We start from the raw sequence: 18,843 nt of genomic DNA on the forward strand, positions 1-18,843 counted from the left end.
TCCATGGATCAAAGGCCTCCTTCTCCAGACCAACACTGTTTCCCACAGTGGGAACCAGATGCCAAGGCGCTCCCCAGGAAGCCTTTGCATCCCGGAAGCTGTCCTTCCCTGCCCTTGGCTTCAGCACCTGCTATTCTGAGGTTTCCTGCCCCAAGGGATGGAGGCCCCAGACAGCAAATTCCCATGAACAGACCTACCAAATCAAAGAATCAGACTGAGTCAGGCTGAATTTAGGGAAACAAACTTTTATTACACTTTCAAATATTTTCACATTTTTTCTTCAATTTTTTTAAAGTGTCTGGCTTCTAAGATTTTTTTATCACAATGGCCAGTAGAAAAATAACCAAGCTCTTAGAAATGAAGGTGCGCTCATTGGCGCTTCCCACAAAAGTTGGGTTGGAGAGGTGATGGGAGGGGCATTGTGGAGCAGCGTTGGAGCAGAGATGTCAGGGTTAGGAAGAAATGCTTTTATGGAGTGAGTGGTTCACAAAGACTTCGGTTTATTATGTGCAGAGCAACCGGGTTTTCATAGTGATGCAGACAAGGCCCTGCTTTGGAGCAAACTACCTACTGGAAAAGTAAGAACCAGTCCTTGGAAAATCCATATGGAGAACAATAATAAATAGGATTTTTTTCTCTGGAGAATTTTAGCTGCTGGCTCACTGCGGCACAAGGACCTTGTTCTCTACCGTCTGAACATAGCTGTCAACCGTCCCTTATTTGGCGGGAAACTCCCTTATCCCAGCGCCGTGCCCCGCTACTGTCCCTTATTGATGATGTCCCTTAAATTTCCCGGGTTTCAAAGGAAGCAGCTCCTCTCCCTCCCTGCCAGCCAGGGAGGAGGGAGGCTCCAACTGTGTTGCTTGGCTGCCCAGCCTGCCCCCCTCCGGCCTCCTCTCACCAGCCTCAGCCCCTGGGATCCCCTCCCCGCCGGGACTGGCAGGAGCCTCGGGCCCTTCCGCTGCCATCCTCCTCGCGACCACCAAACTGAGCGTCTCTGCCTGGGGCCTCCCCTCTGCCCGTCGCCACCGCTCCTGCTCCCGCTAGGCCGTACTGTGGCTGTGCCGCCGAAGGACCTGGATAAGATGGGCAGCCTGGCGAGGCCTATGAATTGCTGAGGAGCCTTGAGAGGAGAGCGAGGGCAACCATAGAGAAAGCAGTTCAGAGAGAGGAGGAGGCGGAGGCGCAGGCAGGTGTTCCAAGGGCTAACCATAGAGGGGGAAAGCGGAGGAAGGACCGCAAGTGCTTCTCCCATAGATTTGTAGTGGTAGACTACCATAGATGGTCTGATCTGCAGGTTTACTTTCGGCGCCATTCCCCCCCCCCTTCCTCCCGCCCCGCCTGATGGAACTGAGAGCTGCAGATGGAGCACAAGAGAAAAGATACAGAACTGCAGCAGCATCTTTGTAGCTTGGACTTCGTTTTGCACGAAAAGTGGTTGCTGCTTGTAGTTATTTAATTGCAGTGTTTCATCAGCTGGTGTCTTTAGAAGCAACCTCTGGAAACGAAGGGCTAAAAACCAGCGCTGCTCTCCAAAATTATCTGGTCTCTTTTAAGTTCGTATTTCAGTTGGTTGTCTAAAATCCCTAATTTTGGCTGCTGATCCCTTATTTTCGAGGCTGCTGGTCCCTTATTTTCAAATCTGTAAGTTGACAGCTATGAGTCTGACTCTGGTGCCAGCTGCAAATTCACACTGTGGTAAGTAATTCACAAAATCAAAGCCAGTCTCCAGAGAAAGAGCAGAGCTTGAGCAGGAAGCAGGGAATCAGATTGAAAAATAAATTGAAAAGGACATTTAACCTCATATCAGGGGAAGCTATTGCCAACAATTATGTCCTATTAAGTCTGGTTTACCCGGCTTGTGATTTCCAATCCAAATGCAGTCCCATCCCCCTTGGTAAACCTGCTTTTGCTGCCTGCCTGGGACTGCAAAAAACAAAGGGGTTGTCAAACAACTGGGAAGTCACAATACAGCTGTTTCACAGTATCTGCTTTATGGGTCCAAAATCACAGGCCTGCATTAGGTTATGCCTCTTCTCATCACCCCCCCCCCCCCCGGCAAATACAAAGATCATCACAAAAGGAGGGATTTCTTCATTCTGTAATGTTAACATGTACCATCTCGCCTGGAGAGGTGCCACCAACTTAGATATTATTATCTTTATGATTAAAGTGCTTCCACATGCTCCCAGCAGACCCGGCATGGAGGCAAATGGGGTGCGAAGCATGCCTCATTACTCCTTACAAGCTGGCTAGAGTTGCCAAACGAAAGAAAGGTGGCAGTGTCATATATTCAAAAAGCAGCAGGAGAGGCCTTAGCTTAAATGCCACCATTCCCCTCCGAACTGTTCAATATAAGGCAGAGGCAGGAGTCGCACAAATAATTGCAAGGACTATTCTTTCTAAGCCACCGCCTCCTGCTGCTCCATTCCTTTGGGGGTCAGGTTACACTCTCATCATAAAAACAGAATCCAGGAGATCTTTGGGCCTCCTCTTGCCATCCCATTCCCTGTGCCATTGCATCTTTAACATACGTAAAAATGAACTGTGCAGAACAGGAGAGAGAGAATAAGATTCAGATCTCAGAATTACCCGCCTGCCCTTTCAGACTTGTCCATTGGGCCGTAGCCTTGCCTCCTGTCCAAAGGCGGAGCTAGCTGCTCCAGCACCCAGAGCGGCATACACGCTGTGCCCGCGGGGGCAGCCCCCCTCAAGGATGATACCCAGGGCGGACCGCACCCCCCCACCCCCTTCCTCTGCCAGTGCTCCTCTCCCGCAGAGTTGAAGCACTGGTGTTGGGCGCACACGGCACAGCACTCCCAAATTAGGAGATCCATATCCTGCTTTCCCACTGTGCAGCCCAATCCAGAGAGCTGCTGAGCAGCTTGCATTCCCAGGAGGCTGTGACACAACAAGGTCAATGATATTGGAGCGACTTGGCCTTCTAATTTGGGTTGGCAGGCATGAACAAAGGGGGCAAGTGCCCTCCTCCCCAATACAGACACTGGCCCCTGCCATCTGCACCTCTTCTCCCCAAGGAGCAAAGGGCTGAGGATTCTTCAGCAAGTGCATGGACTGATGGCCTTTCGTTATAAAGGTAAATGAAGTGGAGCCCCTTCAGGTGTGTTTCACCTGCCAAACACCCTAAATCAAAGAAGTCCCAGCACCACTGTTTTCAGTGGAGAAAAAGAAGACCTCCTGCTGTTTGTTGTGGGGTGGAGGGTGCAGAAGCAGAGGGCCTGTGACAAAAAGTGCTGGGCACGGGATTGCTCTCCACAGGCCCATCTCTGGGCTATTAAATGCTGGTGAAGGGGTGGAGGTCACAGTCTATGTCTGTGTGTGCAGGAAGGCTTTCCCCTGCCTAAGACATTGATCCCTTTATGCATAAAAGGCATTCTTATTTTCCCAGACAAAATCCACATAGCTTGCCCTCCCCTGCCCCCACCAAAAAAAGTGTTTACCATACATCTTTTCTAGCAGGTTGCAGAGCCCAGGAATCCTGGCTCCTGCCTGCCCCGTAGCACATTTAGGCACCCCACTCCCCAGAATAAGGAGGGACGACTTGGGGGCCCACAGCTGCATCCATCCCCACCCTGATTATTTCCCTTGCCAGGATGACAACTATGCAAGTCTGCTGTGCACTGATTTCAGCCTGGCAAAGGCTCTTCCCCATTGGCCTTTGACCCAAGACCCTAAGATGCCCCCGGCCTTTACCTAGAGGGCTTCTCAGAAACCAATCCATATCTTTCCTTGGGAGGGCTGGGCGTGGAAGCCAGAAGTCCCGCCTGACCAAAGAGATCAGAGTTCAGTTTGAGCAAAAAAGGGGGTTGCTGTGCTTTTGAGCAGAGTGCATGCTCCCTTAGTGGCCAGTTTAAAACAAATCCCTCATAAATACTGATTGAACACACAGACGCACACACTAAGGCCTTGTCGGACCCATCCTTGGACCTTCATACCATAACATCAGCATCCCCTTGGCCCACACAGAGGCCCCCTGCACCCATCCCACTCTCAGAAACTTTGGGGTTGGCTAGGGGAGTCCTAAGCTGTTTCCAGGGACTGTTTTAGTCCTGTTCCATTGCTTTGGTTCCTCATCCTAATTTAAATACCTTCTGGCATTTTGTGCATGTGTGTGCACACACGAGAGAGCTGCCCTGATTGGGAGAAAAGGAAGCCCCTGCCCCCAAGAATAAAAAGATCTGAGACACAGCAATTTTCTTCAAAGGAAGGAAGGAGAAGGGAGGAACAGCCCCCTCCTCAAACAGGTGCAGTGCCCTTAATAAGGGGGGGGAGGCCCTGTCCTCTTGGTCCATACGGAGTGCAGTGTGAAGGGCTGCCCTTGTCCAGGAGAGGTGGTCAGTCTGCTCTAGGAAGGCTATCAGAGCACAGTGTTCTCGGTGCAGGTGCCCCCCAAGGAAGAGCGGAACGCTTGCAGCTGGGAGACCCCATGGAGATGGACACAAGCAGCCGCCACCACCAGCACATGGAAGATTTGGTGGGAGTGGAACTGGAGCAGGAAGAAGAGGGAGCAGGAGGGGGGAGAGAGAGAAAGAAAGAGAGAAAGAAGCTGAACCCAGGATTTCTGATGGCATGGGCTCTCTCCACGTGAGGCTTGCCGGCTGGAGAGTTGCTTCCCCCCAACCCCTGTGAACCAGCGATGGGGAACCTGCACTACAAGCCCATCATCTTCAACAACTGCTCCTGCTGGCTGGGACCAAGGGGGGTCAGAGGTTAATGACAGAGGTTCCCGTTCCCCCATCCCTACTTTAAACCCACCAACGGGTTTAAACAAAAACGGGTTTAAACAAAAAACCTGGAGGGAAACAATGGCCCAGAGAAGCCAGGAATGCTTCGCTTCCCAGTTTAGTGCTTAATTTTAAAAGGTACCCAACACACTTGTAGAATGCAGCCTGCCTAAGCTACTTGTATTCTTCATTAAACTGTGTGAGTTATGTTCACTCAGAAGTAGGCATTGTTGAGGCACCATCTAAAGCTGCAATGCCACTAGAATTGCTTCCTTCATTCTGGCCAATTTGCTTTGCATTTTACAGCTCCACGACAGACAGAAATGTCTAAAGTGAACCTTACTGCATCAATGCTTTTCCATGCTGGGAGAAAAGCCAGACCAGTTGAACATCTGACTGTTGTGAAGCTGTCAAAAGTGCAAGATTTCTGCCCAGAGAGACAGAAAGAAGCAACTCTAATGGACACTTAGCTATTTCTCAACCAGGCCAGGTTTTTCAGGTACAGTGGTACCTCAGGTTAAGAACTTAATTTGTTCCGGAGGTCCATTCTTAACCTGAAACTGTTCTTAACCTGAGGTACCACTTTAGCTAATGGGGCCTCCTGCTGCCGCCGCAGTTGTGCAATTTCTGTTCTGATCCTGAAGCAAAGTTCTTAACCCAAGGTACTATTTCTGGGTTTGCGGAGTCTGTAACCTGAAGTGTCTGTAACCTGAAGCGTCTGTAACCCAAGGTACCACTGTATAACGATTGCATTGTCTCATTTTGTATTGCATTGTATTTTAGATCAGGGATCATGACCCCCCAGATGTTGCTGGACTACAGCTCCCATCAGCCCCTGACCCTTGGCTGTGCTGTCTGGAGCTGGTGGGATCTGGAATCCAACAACCTCTGGTTCCCCATTCTTGGTTTACAGGAAGCTTAAATAAATTCAAGCATTAATATATCACAAAAATGGTGGGGCTTCCTTGTGCCAGTGTTGCTAAATCTGATTCTTCAGACCCTGTCAGACCTGCTGGAGGTGGCGGCGGGCTGGGCCTTGGGGTTCCCAAGCCTACTGGTTTTGGGAGATTTCAACATCCATGCCAATGCCGCTCCCTCCTCACAGGCTCTGGACCTAGTGACTTCCATGGCAACACTAGGGCTCTCCCAGGTTGTTTTGGGCCCAACTAATCAAGCAGGCCACACGCTGGATCTGATCTTTGGGGCTGGCATAGATGCGATCATGCTCCCCCCTGTGGAAGTGCCATGATCTGATCACTACACTCTGAAAGCCAAGACTGACTTCCCGCTCCTCCCCTGCTCCGGTGGCGAGCCTATTTGGGCTCGCCCGCGAAGGCTGATGGATCCTGATAGATTCCGTCAGGCCTTGCGGGACCCTGCTCCTCCTGGCAACTCATTAGATGACCTTCTTGAGGACTGGAATAACCAGCTCTTGGCAGCCATCGATGAGATTGCGCCTAAGAGCCCTCTGTGACCCCGTCGAAACCAGGCCCCTTGGTTTACTGAGGAGCTCCGGAAAATGAAGCGGGATCTCAGACAGCTAGAGCGAGTATGGCGACGGACTCATGACGGAGCCTCAAGAACATCTTAGAGGACGCTTATGAAAGCCTATGAGATGGCTATGAAAGCTGCTAAGAAATCTTACTTTGCAGCTACCATTGCATCCACTAGCTCTCGCCCGGCACAACTTTTTAGAATAATTAAGTCAATAACGTCCTTAGGAGGACAACCAAATTTAAGCACAAATTCGACCCACAGCTGTGAGACATTCACGAGCTTTTTTGCGGAGAAAGTCCTGTTGCTCTGCTGTGACCTCCCTGCCAGTTTAGATACAGTGACTAAACTGGAGGCCCCTCGACTGACTTCAGGTCCAGTGTTGGACCATTTCGATCGGATACTCCCTGCTGATGTGGATAGATTCCTCTAAGCTGGTAGGTCCACCACCTGCCTCCTTGATCCGTGCCCGTCTTGGCTGATTAGGGCATGTCCAGATGTCGAGCGGACCCCGCTGGTTGAAATTATCAATTTGGCACGGGGAAATTATCCCTTGGCACGGGGACATTCCCAGGGGAATTGAAGGAAGCAGTGGTGTGTCCGCTCTTAAAGAAAACTTCACTAGATCCTTTAGACCTATCCAATTACCGCCCAGTTTCAAATCTTCCATATCTGGGTAAGGTAACTGAGAGAGCGGTTGCTGAACAGCTTGGTAGGTTTCTGGAGGAAATATCGGCTTTAGATCCATTTCAGTCTGGTTTCCGTCCTGGTTTCGGGACCAAGATGGCTCTGGTTGCCCTAACAGATGATCTCCGTAGACAACTAGATTGAGGCGTGTCAGGACTGCTGATCCTTTTAGATTTGTCAGCAACCTTTGACATGGTTGATCATGATCTTCTGGACCACTGCCTCGCAGACGTGGGGATACAGGGCATAGCCCGTAAATGGCTGTGCTCTTTTATCTCTGATCGGGTCAGAGGGTGGCACTAGCGAGGGAAATGTCGTTGCGCCACTCCTTGGTGTGTGGAGTGCCGCAGGGCGCAATCCTCTCCCCGATGCTTTTTAACATCTTTTTGCGCCCCCTTGCCCAGATTGTCCGGAGCTTTGGGCTGCGCTGTCACCAATATGCTGATGACACTCAGCTCTATCTGCTGATTGATGGCCACACCGACTCGGCCCCGAACACACTGACCAGATGCTTGGAAGCTGTGGCTGGATGGTTTTGTGGGAGCCGATTGAAACTAAATCCTTCGAAGACAGAGGTCCTATGGCTAGGTCGGGATGGCATAGGGATGAGGGATCAACTCCCTTCTCTTGCGGGGGCCCAATTAGTGCCATTGACTTCCGTTAAGAGTTTGGGTGTAATCCTTGACGCCTCCCTTTCCATGGAGGCGCAGGTTACAGCAACAGCCAAGGTGACATTTTTCCATCTTCACCGCATCAAGCAGTTGGTCCCTTACCTTTCCCGCCCTGACCTGGCCACAGTGATCCATGTGACGGTCACCTCCAGGCTTGACTACTGTAATTCACTCTACGCGGGGCTGCCCTTGAAGCTGTCCCAGAAACTCCAGCGGGTGCACTATTCTGCAGCGAGGCTCCTCACGGGGTCTCTGCCATGGGAGCATATTCACCCAGTGCTTTTCCAGCTGCACTGGCTCCTGGTGGAGTACAGGGTCAGATTTAAGGTGCTGCTTTTGACCTTTAAAGCCCTTCACGGCCTAGGACCCTCGTACCTACGGGACCGCCTCTCCCGGTATGCCCCATGGAGAGCCTCAAGGTCCATAAATAGCAACACCCTAGTGGTCCTGGGCCCTAAGGAAGTTAGATTAGCTTCAACCAGAGCCAGGGCCTTTTCAACTCTGGCTCCGGCCTGGTGGAACGCTCTGCCTCATGAGACCAGGGTCTTGCAGGATCTGCTTTCTTTCCGCAGGGCCTGTGAGACAGTGTAGTTCCACCTGGCCTTTGGCTTGGAGCCAATTTGATTCTCTCCCCCTCTTTCTTTTTTTCTTTTCCTTTCTCCTCCTGCAATGAGGCTACATTTTAATATTTTACTGTTTCAATATTTAATGTATTTTAATTTTGTTTTTAAGTTGTATTTATTCAACTTATTTTTATTATTGCTTGTTAGCCGCCCTGAGCCCAGCCTTGGCTGGGGAGGGCGGGATATAAATAAAATATTGTTGTTATTATTATTATTATTCTCTTGGGTCTTGGGCAGAAAAAGGGCTTCTGCATCCCCTGACCCTTTTGACATCCTGTGGCCAAGTGTGTCTTCCAACTCTGAGCTTTATTGTCCCTTGAGGAAGGAGATATTCCAAACCTGACATGAAGATGCAGGTAATTCAGACTCACAGTTTTTATCTTGCCCTTAGACACCCCAAAGGCCAGTTCCTCCCACACAAGACGTACCCATATGTCACACTTGCCCGGGAAGAAGCGTTCGGGGATTCGGGCAGCATACAGGCCCACGCCCAAGATGTAGAGGATTGCCATGAGGAAGAGCCAGCCGATCTGCCCCACAGTCGTCGCTTTGATGAATCCTTCAGCAATCATGAAGTGGAGTGTGGGCACCAAGCCACTCAGCCCCAGGCCCAGGAACACCCCTGTCCAAGAAATAAGAAAGGTCACTGTGTGGATGAGCTCCTCTCAGGGATTAATAGAAAGAAGGCCTTATCTGGTCTCATTCTTGGAACTAAAGTTTAACCTCAAATATGGAGAATAGAAGAGCATGTACAAAGAAGCCGAATTATCTAGACCAATGGTTCCCAGACTCCCTGCTCCTGCACCAGGACCGCTTGAAAATTGCTAGGGGTCTTCATAGACCCCTCAATGATTTTCTGTCTGTGGTAGCTATTGTACTGTACTGTGCTAGATGCTGTATGCTTTTTAATTGTATTTTTATTTAATTAATTTATTTAAATTTGTATGCCATTTCACTGTAAATGAAATCTCTAGGCATTTTACAACCGTATAAAATAAAACAGGATAGTATTAAAAATAGGTATTAAAATATTCCATGGAATTCAGATTGCTAGACTCCAGATCCCATCATTCTCAGCCAGCATGACCAGTGGTCAGGGTTGAAGAGAGTTGGAGTCCAACAATATATAGAGGTGCTAGATTGGCTAACCCTCATCTATAGCCATAGGATGAGACTTGAACTAAAGTCTGGCTCTCCCACTAAACTTTTTGCCATTATGCTACGCTAGTTCCACACATTGTTATGTACTAATCCTGTTACTAGCTTCCAAGTGGGAAAAATGCCTTTAAGAGTGTGTTACTGCACACTTTGGCCATGTCACAGAATCATAGACTTCTAGACTCGGAAGGGACCCCAAGGGTCATCTAGTGCTGAATCTCAACTAAAGCATCCATGACAGATGGCCATCCAACCTCTGTTTAAAAACCTCCAAGGAAAGAGAGTCCACCACCTTCCAAGGGAGTCCATTCCACTATCAAATAGCTCTGACTCTCAGAAAGTTCTTCCTGGTGTTTAGTCCAAATCTCCTTTCTTGGAGCTTGAAGCCATTGGTTCAGGTCCTCCCCTCCAGAGCAGGAGAAAACAAGCTTGGTCCCTCTTCCATGGGTCAGCCCTTGAGATATTGGAAGATGGCTACCCTATCTCCTCACAGTCTCATTTCCAGGCTAAAGATACCCAGCTCCTTCAACCACTCCTCAGAAGGCTTGGTTTCCAGACCCTGGATCATCCTGGTTGTATTTTTGCACTACCCTCAAGTTAAGCTTTTGCTCTGTAAAAATTTGTATTTTGCTAGTAAACAGAACTATTTTAACCAAGCTTGATTTCCAAAGTGATTCCTGGTGTAGAAGTACTATATCTCAACTGGGAAATGCATTTATCAGAATGAGATCCATTCTGAGGGTCCAGCTGTGTTCTGGCACTTTCAGAGCCTACGGCTTTCTAACTACATGGGTGTGTTCTAAGGAAATCCTCCAATGGGGCCCGATCCACCACAAGCAATGCCAAAACGACAATTGTGCATGATTACCTGCTCGGACGGCCCGGTACTGTGGGGTGGCAAAGTGGTCCCACTGCGACACCATGATGGCCGTGACACCCAGGACACAAATGATGACGAGGTAGATGAGTTGGGGTTGAGGTGAGCAGTAAAAGGAGTAATAGAGCCAGGGAACAAAACTGCCCATGGTGAGCAGGGCGATTCCAGAGTAATCCAGTCTGCACAACAGAAAGCAGGGTGGGCTTGCCAGTAGACAGACAGAGCAGGCAGCCCTCCCCCAGCACCAGGAGGCTGCTTGAATTTCCCATGATGCCCCTCACATGGCATGTGCTGCTGAGGCCAATGTGGGAGATGCTTGAATTTCTCATGCTGCCCCAGGCAGCACTTGGTTGGGGGGCATTGTGGGAAATTTAAAGGGGGCTCCCAGACCTAGCCAGCTGATGCTGATCGAGATGCTAGAAATTTCTTTAAAAGGGGAGCCCAGGGTAGACCCCATTGAGGCACAGGGACTGTATGCTAGAAGAGTTTGAAGAAAAGTTTGGATTTGATATCCCACTTTATCAGTACTCGAAGGAGTCTCAAAGCGGCTAACATTCTCCTTTCCCTTCCTCCCCCACAACAAACACTCTGTGAGGTGAGTGGGGCTGAGAGACTTCAGAGAAGTGTGACTGGCCCAGCAGCTGCATGTGGAGGAGCGGAGACGCGAACCCGGTTCACCAGATTACGAATCCACCGCTCTGAACCACTACACCACACTGGCTCTCAATGCTTGGCATTATGGCAGCACAGAAGGACAGAGTGACACATCAGCACAAAACAGGGCAAAAAGAAGGGCACCAATCTGCATAAAATTTGCACATGGTAACTTATACGCACAGCTGCAAATTAAGAAATAATTATGATAATTAAATGGAAATGAATACCACCTCACCCTAGTAGGGAAGACTTGGACAGCTTGCCAGCTGGCTCTGTCTTCTGAGCAGGTGCTGCTAACTGTTGAGGGCAGGGCGGATAAAAATCAATGATTTTTTAAAATAAAAAATCGGGTTTTATTATTTAAATTGGATTTTTTAAAATTTAAATCGGATTTTTAAAATAAAATGCTTTTGGAGGAAAAAATCTTTCTAAAGATAGTTTTCTATTTAAGTTACATGATAGTCCAAAGGCTATTCATTAGGAAATAAGGATTTGTTTTAAGTTTTTCATGTGTGCTAAAACTCAGTTATGGAGTTATGGATACATCAGTTATGGATACATATGCTATAATGTTATTGTTTTAGTTAAATAAATTGTTTAAATTGTTATTAAGAAAATTATTATTTTTCTCCTTCCAATCAAGTACAGCAGAAAAGTTGTCCAAATAGAAACAGTTAACTTATTAAACCTCACAATAATTTCATAATTATCTATCTATGTATTTCTAATAGTATAACCAAATCAGTATTTTTTGATATAACTGTAAAAACTACTCGGAACATTTATTATTCCAAAAATGAAGCCTTCATCTGGTTGTAAATATTAAGATTATACCAGCAAGAATGAGTCTTTCTGTAAAAAAATAATTTAAATCAAGTCTTACTGCCTAGTGATTTAAATCAAATCCACCCTGGCTGAGAGGCAACTTCAAGGGCCCCCTCCCTCTATATTTAAACCACACATGGCCTGAGCAGCCCTCCCATAGAGAATACCTTCAGATAAAGTGATGGCCCCTGACAGCCCTTCAGAAATAGAGGATAGTCCTCTGTAAAGTAGGACACATGGCCACCCTACCACAAGGACTTTGACTCTCTTAAAACCGTCCGTGCATCTATTGCCAGCCAGAGAAGAGCTCCCTACTGATGCTCCAAGCACTTGTGTCTCTTGAGAGCTTCAGTGCCATGGAAGATACTCTTGCTCCCCGCCGTCTCCCACTTCCCATGTGTCCCAGAAGACCGGGGGGGGGCAGGTGAAGCAGGCAGGGGGTAGACTTACTTGGAGAAGGTGCGGGAAACCTCCTCCGAGTGGCAGTAGACTGTGTGGAACAGCCAGGAGAAGCAGAGGCAAAGGATGGCTCCCAAGAAGAACATTCCAAAGACAACACGCTCCTGGATGGGGGCAACGTACTTCATGTTGGGGCTGATCATGTATCCAATGCCCAAGATCAAGAAGAAGAGGAACCCTGGGAGAGGAAGAGAAGAAAGCTGCCCACATCTCTTTCTAGGTGTCTCCACATACCTCAACCACACTGTAAGGGTGGTCCTCTTAGGAATTTGGAGGAAATGACTCTGCTCTGCCAGAAGCAGGCAGAGGTCACCAGCAGCCCTGCACAAATAGAGACCTGGAGGAGGCCGTCTCTGGGCCTGGCGGTCTGTGGTCACTTCCCCATGAAGTCAGGGGTGTCAACTGGAAAAACCTGAACCTGTGTCCCATCCCCCCTTATCTCTCTCTCACACAGTTTCCCTGCAGCACAAGAGAGGTGCATATGCAAAATAAACAAGCAAACAGAGGTAAACAAGTCTAATGTTCTGCCCTGAGTACTTGCACAATAAACATTGAAGCTTACTAATACAGTGGTACCTTGGTTTTCAAACGTCTCCATTGACGAACATTTCGGTTTTCGAAGGCCGTAAACCCGGAAGTAAGTGCTTCAGTTTTCGAACATGCCTCGAAAGTCGAACATGCCACGCAGCTTCTGCTGAGTGCAAGATCCTGAGGCCTAGCTGTCAGCTATTGAGTTTTCAGTTTTCAAATGTTTCAGAATTCGAACAGTCTTCCGGAACGGATTACATTCAAAAACTGAGGTACCACTGTATATGAAAAGTGAAGCTCACTAACATAGTGATTAGAATGCAGACTGTCAGGAAACACCATCAATGAACCATATTTGTGTTACCTGTTAAGTATCTTTTATGCTGATCTTTAAAAAATATTAACAAAGAAGATGGTAGCTATATTCTGAAGCTGAAATAGTTTGCTATGATGTGAGACACAGAAGAAGGAAGCTAATCCAGATCGCCCCCTTCCTCTTCCCCCACCACACCAGGTTCTTGCTGTGCAGAGCAGAGCCCCATGACTGACCAAGCAGATGTGTCCAGATGTTGCCTGTCTCCGTGTGGAGGCGGAAGATGCTTCGGAAACAAGCACGGAAGGAGGGCATGGGCGGCCGGTGCCCATGGAGGAGGAAGTCATTGTCCTTCAGCCAGTCAGGCAGCACATCATAAGGCATGACACGCCAGCGGCCCTCCCAGACCTACAACGGGAGAAAAGACGGAGGCTGTGTAGACATTACTGGCTTAAAACGCAGCTAGGCCGTTCTCTTTTTGAACTTCGGTCGGAGCTGTTTTGAGGAGAAACACAATGAAACATAGAACTTCATTTTTTTTAATGACAGCATGCAGTAGATAAAGGATAGGCATGGATTGTGGTTAATGCGTGTACCCCACTTCTGCAACCCGTGGAGGGAGCGCACTGGGTGCAGAGTGAGCAGTACTGTGAGTGCAGCCTGAGGCTAAGGTACAGGAAAGGATCTTGCCTGTTGATTATACTAGGAGCTGAACTATTCTAGCTGAACTAGAATAATATGGTATTCATCTTTTGTAAGAGTGAACTGTGTCTCCATAATTCAAAAAAGTAAACTAAAATCAAACTGTCCCCCCAGTATCAAAAGTATGTACATGTGTGCTGATTCTGTATGCTTCATTTATTTTTTAAAAAATGGGGGTGGGGACACTGCTCTAAAGAGAATTTTTTTACAGCAAGCATAAGGAAGTTTTAAAGTGTCATTGCATTTCATAAGGAACACAGAAGATGTGGCTTTTACGAATGCTGAGAATATTCTGTAAAGAAAACAACAACCTCCAGGGCTGCTTTGGTGAAGCAAAGCCAGGAGTTCTCTGTGGATTCAGCTTCACGGCTGAAGGGGGAACAGAATGCAGTTCCCTCCCCACTCAGCACTCTGGCAACAAAGACAATCCCATAAGTACCTTTTCAGAGTCCCACTGAGTTCAATGGGGCTTACTCCCAGGTCAGTGGGTATTAGTCTGCAGCCTGGTTCAAGCATCCTCACCTCAGGGCCACAGCAGAGGTGACCTGGGCTTCCATATGCTTGTTGCTCATGCATCTGACCCACTAAGTATAAGGTGTGGGGCAGGAGCATGTTTGGGGCATAGTACGGGGTGCTCCCACCTCCATTAGCCCAGGCACTTTTCTCCCAGCCTGACAGACACTGGAGGTGAAGCAGCCCAGGAGACCGGGGCAGACGATAAGGTGGCAATGTGTGGGTGTCCCCGTTCCCATCATTCTCAGGCCACCTTTTGGTGTAAAATAAATAAACAAGCCAGACCTCCAAATTCATTACACATGAGTGTGGCAGACAGGTAAATATACAAATAAGGATCTTGCTTCATCTTGTCTGCTTTGGCACTTCACCATAAACACACTCAGTAGGCCTTAGCAGTGCTGCCAATTCTCTCAGCCCGCCATTTGCAATGTGGGGCAATAATGATGCTGGCCTACCTTACAGGGCTATGGTAAAGCTTTGAACATTTGAAATGTGCTTATATAAATGCCATGGTTGTTTGTTTATTGTGGGTTTTGGTTGGTTTTTTGCCAAGGTATATAAATATCTTGAAATATATAAATAAATGCAGTGGTTGGTGAAACCATGCAATTAATTCTGAGGTCAACCAACCAGTGGGGTTGCCACAGGCCCTCAAAGCCCCACCCTGTTAGCTGTCACTTGCCTGAACCCAGCAGCAGTCCTCCTCCTCCTGTGCAGCAGCCTCCTTTTCTGTTTCCTGACCCCTCAGGCCAGTCCTTTTTGCACTTTGTGTGGCCTTCTCTCCCTTGCCCATGGCCTCCCTCAGTCGAGGGCCTCCAGGGGACCCCATCAGGAGAGAGGGAGCACCACTGGGCTGCTTTCTCTTCGCTGGCTTCCAGATACTATGCCCCGTTGGGCTTGGCCCTGAGAGCTGGCTCAGAGCGGGGTGTCATGGCAGAGAGGAGAGCCTCTTGCCCAAGACCACACTACTCCATCTCCCCCTCTTCTCCAGGGTTGTGTGACTGTTGAGCTTCCCTGCGCCTTGCGAAGCTGGGGAGGAGGCCAATGGGCAGTAGCTGAAGTCATAATATCAGACCCGTGGGCACTTTTGTGACATGCCCAGTTTGCCTTAGCACTGATTGGGTAGCAGCCCATAAAATGAAGAAGAGAGGACGGCCGGACAGCCAGGGGGAGAACTGGTGTCCAGTTCCTCAGGGCAAAACTGAGGAAGAGTGAAGCAATAAAAACAGGGAGCACCCAAGGAGGCTTGTTTTGAGCCAGGACTGCTCACAGGCGCTTCCCAGCCACATATGTCACTCACCTTCAGGACAAATTCTTCCATCTTCTCCATGGCATGCTGGGCTTGAAGTGGCAACATCATGACCCGAACAGGATCTGTGCCAACCTCATTCTCCTCTAAGTCTGGGTCATCTGTCCCCCAGCCTGTAGGCTCAACCCCCATCGCAATGCCATCCTGAAAGAAACCACACACAACAGAATGAGGTCCTACCAATCTAGCTGGCGAGGCATAGGGTCACCCATTGTTGGAAATCTGATGGGTGCTGGTCTGATCTCCCAGTTACTGCTGCTGCTGGAGGATCAGCAGAAAGAGGGGAAATGGAACTGGGCGTAAGGGTGGCCAATCCTCAGCCAATGCAGAAGGAAATATTCTCATGTGAATTGTTGCTGTTGCCAGAATTCACAGTGTTTTGGCTATCGTTCTCCGGCACTTATTGTGAGTTTCCATACACAAGAAGAGCCTTGCTATTGGATCAAGTCTGGCGCTGGGCTTATTAGGGCTCTGCAACTCCAAAGAGGGATACAGCGGGGCAGGTAGAAAAGATCAGGCATTCCAATGGGTGGTCTTGGTGGCACTCACCTGGCCAATGTCCTCTTGCAGCAAGGGTCTCATTTCAGCGACAGCCTCCTCCCCCCGGTACCCTGCGCACCACCCAGCCCTCTCCTTCAGGGGCTCCATGATGGTGGGGGGGAGGGGGTCACAGAGTTGAGGCCTCTTCACAGGCAGAGGCTAGTGCCCTTTGCAAGCCACCAGCCCCATGGTCCCCACTGTCTCTGTGGGAAAGCAGAGGGGGGAGGGGTGCAGAGGGATGAATCCTTTTTTCCTCTCATAAGCTTCAAGAAGTGCTAGTTGCCCCCTACCAACTGATCTACAGCTGCCATGCCACCAAAAGAACCGCACCCTCTCTGTTGGTCCCACAACCCACAAAAGGCTGTACCCTTCCTTGGCGTCCCTGCCATTTCCCCCAGACAGACATCCACAATCGGCCCTCCCTCAAAATCTACACACCAGTACATTTTGCAACACCCTGCCCTTGTCCCCGGTCCAAGGAACCTTCTTCTGCCCCAAACATTTCCCTGGTCTCCAGGTCTTGTGCAGCCGCTATTGCTGCATCCACTTGGCCTCCTCTCTCCATTGCTCTCTGCCACCCGTCTGTGACAGCACACTTGCCCACCAGGCAGGAGGTCCCTGCTGATAGCCTGCCCCCTCTCGTGGCCCAGGTGTGTGGCAAAGGCGGCCCCCACCCCAGATGGCTCTTTCTGGTTCCCCCATGTGGGCTGGCAAGCGGAGGCCCAGGTTGCCTGGGGCCATGGCTGGTCCCTCTGCCTCCACTGCTGCTCCCCCCCCCCCCCCAGTCTTCCAATGGCCCCCTCCCCACCAGCCCCAGTTCCTGGACAACCCCCTGGGGAGACCCACCCAGCAGGCCTGCCCGCCCTGCCGGCCTCCATCCCCTTCCCGCGCCAGCCTCCTCGCCCGGCCCCTCCATCCTGCCCTCACCCCGCAGCCCCGAGCGGCGGCGGCGGCGGCGGCAGCATCGGGACCAGCTCCCGCCAAGGCCCGCCTCTCTCTCCCATTGGCCTCCCTCCCCGCCCGTCACGGGCATCCTCGCCTTGGAAACGCGGCCGGGAGAGAGAGCACTTCCGGCTCCCGCCAGCATCCTCCCGGCCCGCGTTGCCATGGCGACGCTTCCCGGGGCTGCGCGTGCACGCGGGGACGCGGGGCGCGCAGCAAGCGGCTTTGCTTATTTATCTCATTAGAAAATATTACGCACCTCTTCCTTTTATTTTATTTTATTTTACTCTAACACGCAAAGCGGCGTACAAATCCTGTACATAAAGCAGGCCGGTCCCTCCAACGTGGCAGCCGCGCTTCCCGAGAGAGGCGCGCTTGGCCGGCAGCCCCGCGGGAACGCGCGCAGCAGGAGGCGCGCCTGCGGGCACGAGCCTCTCCCTGGAGGCCCGCTGGCCCTGAGGAAGCCGCGCGGAAGAACGCTGAGCAGCGGCTCCCATATGGTCTAGCGGTTAGGATTCCTGGTTTTCACCCAGGCGGCCCGGGTTCGACTCCCGGTATGGGAAGGTGTGCTTTTTGTTCCCTGGAGTCGTCTCCTCCTTTTCCCCCAGTTCGTGGCGCTGCCGCGATGGCCAGCTGCAAAAGGCGCGCATGCTTCCCATCGCATTCAAAACGGCAAATAAAGAGCGTTATCATGACCTGAAGCACATTTGATTGGGACAAGTGGAAAGCGGAGGGAGACAATTACGAGATGTTAAGTGGAAGAGAGAAACTAAAATTTAAAGCTTCCCATACCGGGAGTCGAACCCGGGCCGCCTGGGTGAAAACCAGGAATCCTAACCGCTAGACCATATGGGAGGTGACTGGCAGAAGCCTCCTTCGCTGAATCTTGTAAGACAGGGGAGAGCGGGTCACACCCTGCACCAGGATGATTCTATTTCTTCTCTCTCTTTTTTTTGGAAGAAAAATTAAACAAAAGCATTTCCTAGGAAGATTTCTATAAGCAAGTGTAATATTATTCTACTTTGGGAAAGAATATATTTGTGTGTGTCTGTGATCACACAAGAGGGTACCGTGCAAAGCACATGGGCTGCAGCGCTTAACCCAGCATAACCTGCCACACAAACCTCTCACTCTCAGGCACTTCGCATGTGCCTTCCTTACTCGCTTTAAACAGACATTTGGAAGACTCTTCTTGCCTGGCCTAAGGGGTTATTTAGTAGCAGATGCTCTGAAAAAAGGCAAATTGTGCAGAGCGGGGGCAGGAAAAGATCACTCTTCCCATACCGGGAGTCGAACCCGGGCCGCCTGGGTGAAAACCAGGAATCCTAACCGCTAGACCATATGGGAGAAGCGCGAACAAGTATCGGGTAATGTAGGAGCCAGTCCAGGACAGAAATGCTCACCGTTACCCCCTCCGGGGAGAGGAGGGAATTGCATCCTCGCGCCCCTTCCTATTGCAAAGGCAGAGGCGCTGCTTTGGCCTGGAGCTTAGGCAAGTCACTCGAGAAATCGGGGTGTTTGGGCGGTTTTGTAAGAAAAAGCTCAACAACTTTGGGGTTTGTCTAAAAGAAGCGCAACAACTTTCGGGGTGTCCTAGATTTTACTTTTTGAAATATGGCAACCCTAAATTATTGCAGCTGCTTAACTGCAGGATTGCTGGAAAATTTGGGTGTCTGGATTTTGGCATTGCGGTAGATGGGGCTGCGAGTTTGCACTTCCCTGTGCCCGCTTGCCGGAATTTCAGGCTGCGCTTGCCTTGCCCTCCTTGCGGGAGTCTCCGGAACCAGCCCCCCCCCC

At 50.0% G+C, this 18,843-nt stretch overlaps 1 protein-coding gene across 6 annotated transcripts; it reads right to left on the reverse strand.

Moving 5' to 3' along the window:
- Nucleotides 1–4,200: 4,200 nt before the first annotated feature.
- On the reverse strand, nt 4,201–17,180 carry LOC307205989 (adiponectin receptor protein 1-like). 6 transcript variants are annotated; one of them, XM_079958757.1, is made up of 8 exons: nt 16,561–16,684; nt 16,114–16,307; nt 15,556–15,708; nt 13,274–13,445; nt 12,188–12,374; nt 10,247–10,434; nt 8,649–8,842; nt 4,201–4,507 (listed from the first exon to the last, which is right to left on the reverse strand). In XM_079958757.1, exons 2-8 carry the CDS (start codon nt 16,210–16,212, stop codon nt 4,379–4,381), a joined length of 1,122 nt encoding a protein of 373 aa, XP_079814883.1. In that variant the 5' UTR covers nt 16,213–16,307; nt 16,561–16,684; the 3' UTR covers nt 4,201–4,378. The 6 variants fall into 6 exon arrangements, with proteins under 6 accessions (XP_079814883.1, XP_079814885.1, XP_079814884.1 ...); XM_079958759.1 differs by lacking the exon at nt 16,114–16,307 and having other exon boundaries at nt 16,561–16,683; XM_079958755.1 differs by lacking the exons at nt 4,201–4,507; nt 16,561–16,684 and adding an exon at nt 17,032–17,180 and having other exon boundaries at nt 8,349–8,842.
- Nucleotides 17,181–18,843: the final 1,663 nt, after the last annotated feature.

This window comes from Podarcis cretensis (genome assembly GCF_951804945.1).
Source record: "Podarcis cretensis genome assembly, chromosome: 17".
NCBI classification, from domain to species: Eukaryota; Metazoa; Chordata; class Lepidosauria; order Squamata; family Lacertidae; genus Podarcis; species Podarcis cretensis.

Excerpts from the sequence above, each read along its gene's own strand:
- LOC307205989 (XM_079958755.1), bottom strand. The coding sequence starts at position 16,212 with ATGGAGCCCCTGAAGGAGAGGGCTGGGTGGTGCGCAGGGTACCGGGGG. Across the intron at positions 15,709-16,113 it reads TGCAAGAGGACATTGGCCAG|GATGGCATTGCGATGGGGGT; the intron begins GTGAGTGCCACC and ends GGTTTCTTTCAG. Across the intron at positions 13,446-15,555 it reads TGGAAGAATTTGTCCTGAAG|GTCTGGGAGGGCCGCTGGCG; the intron begins GTGAGTGACATA and ends CTCCCGTTGTAG.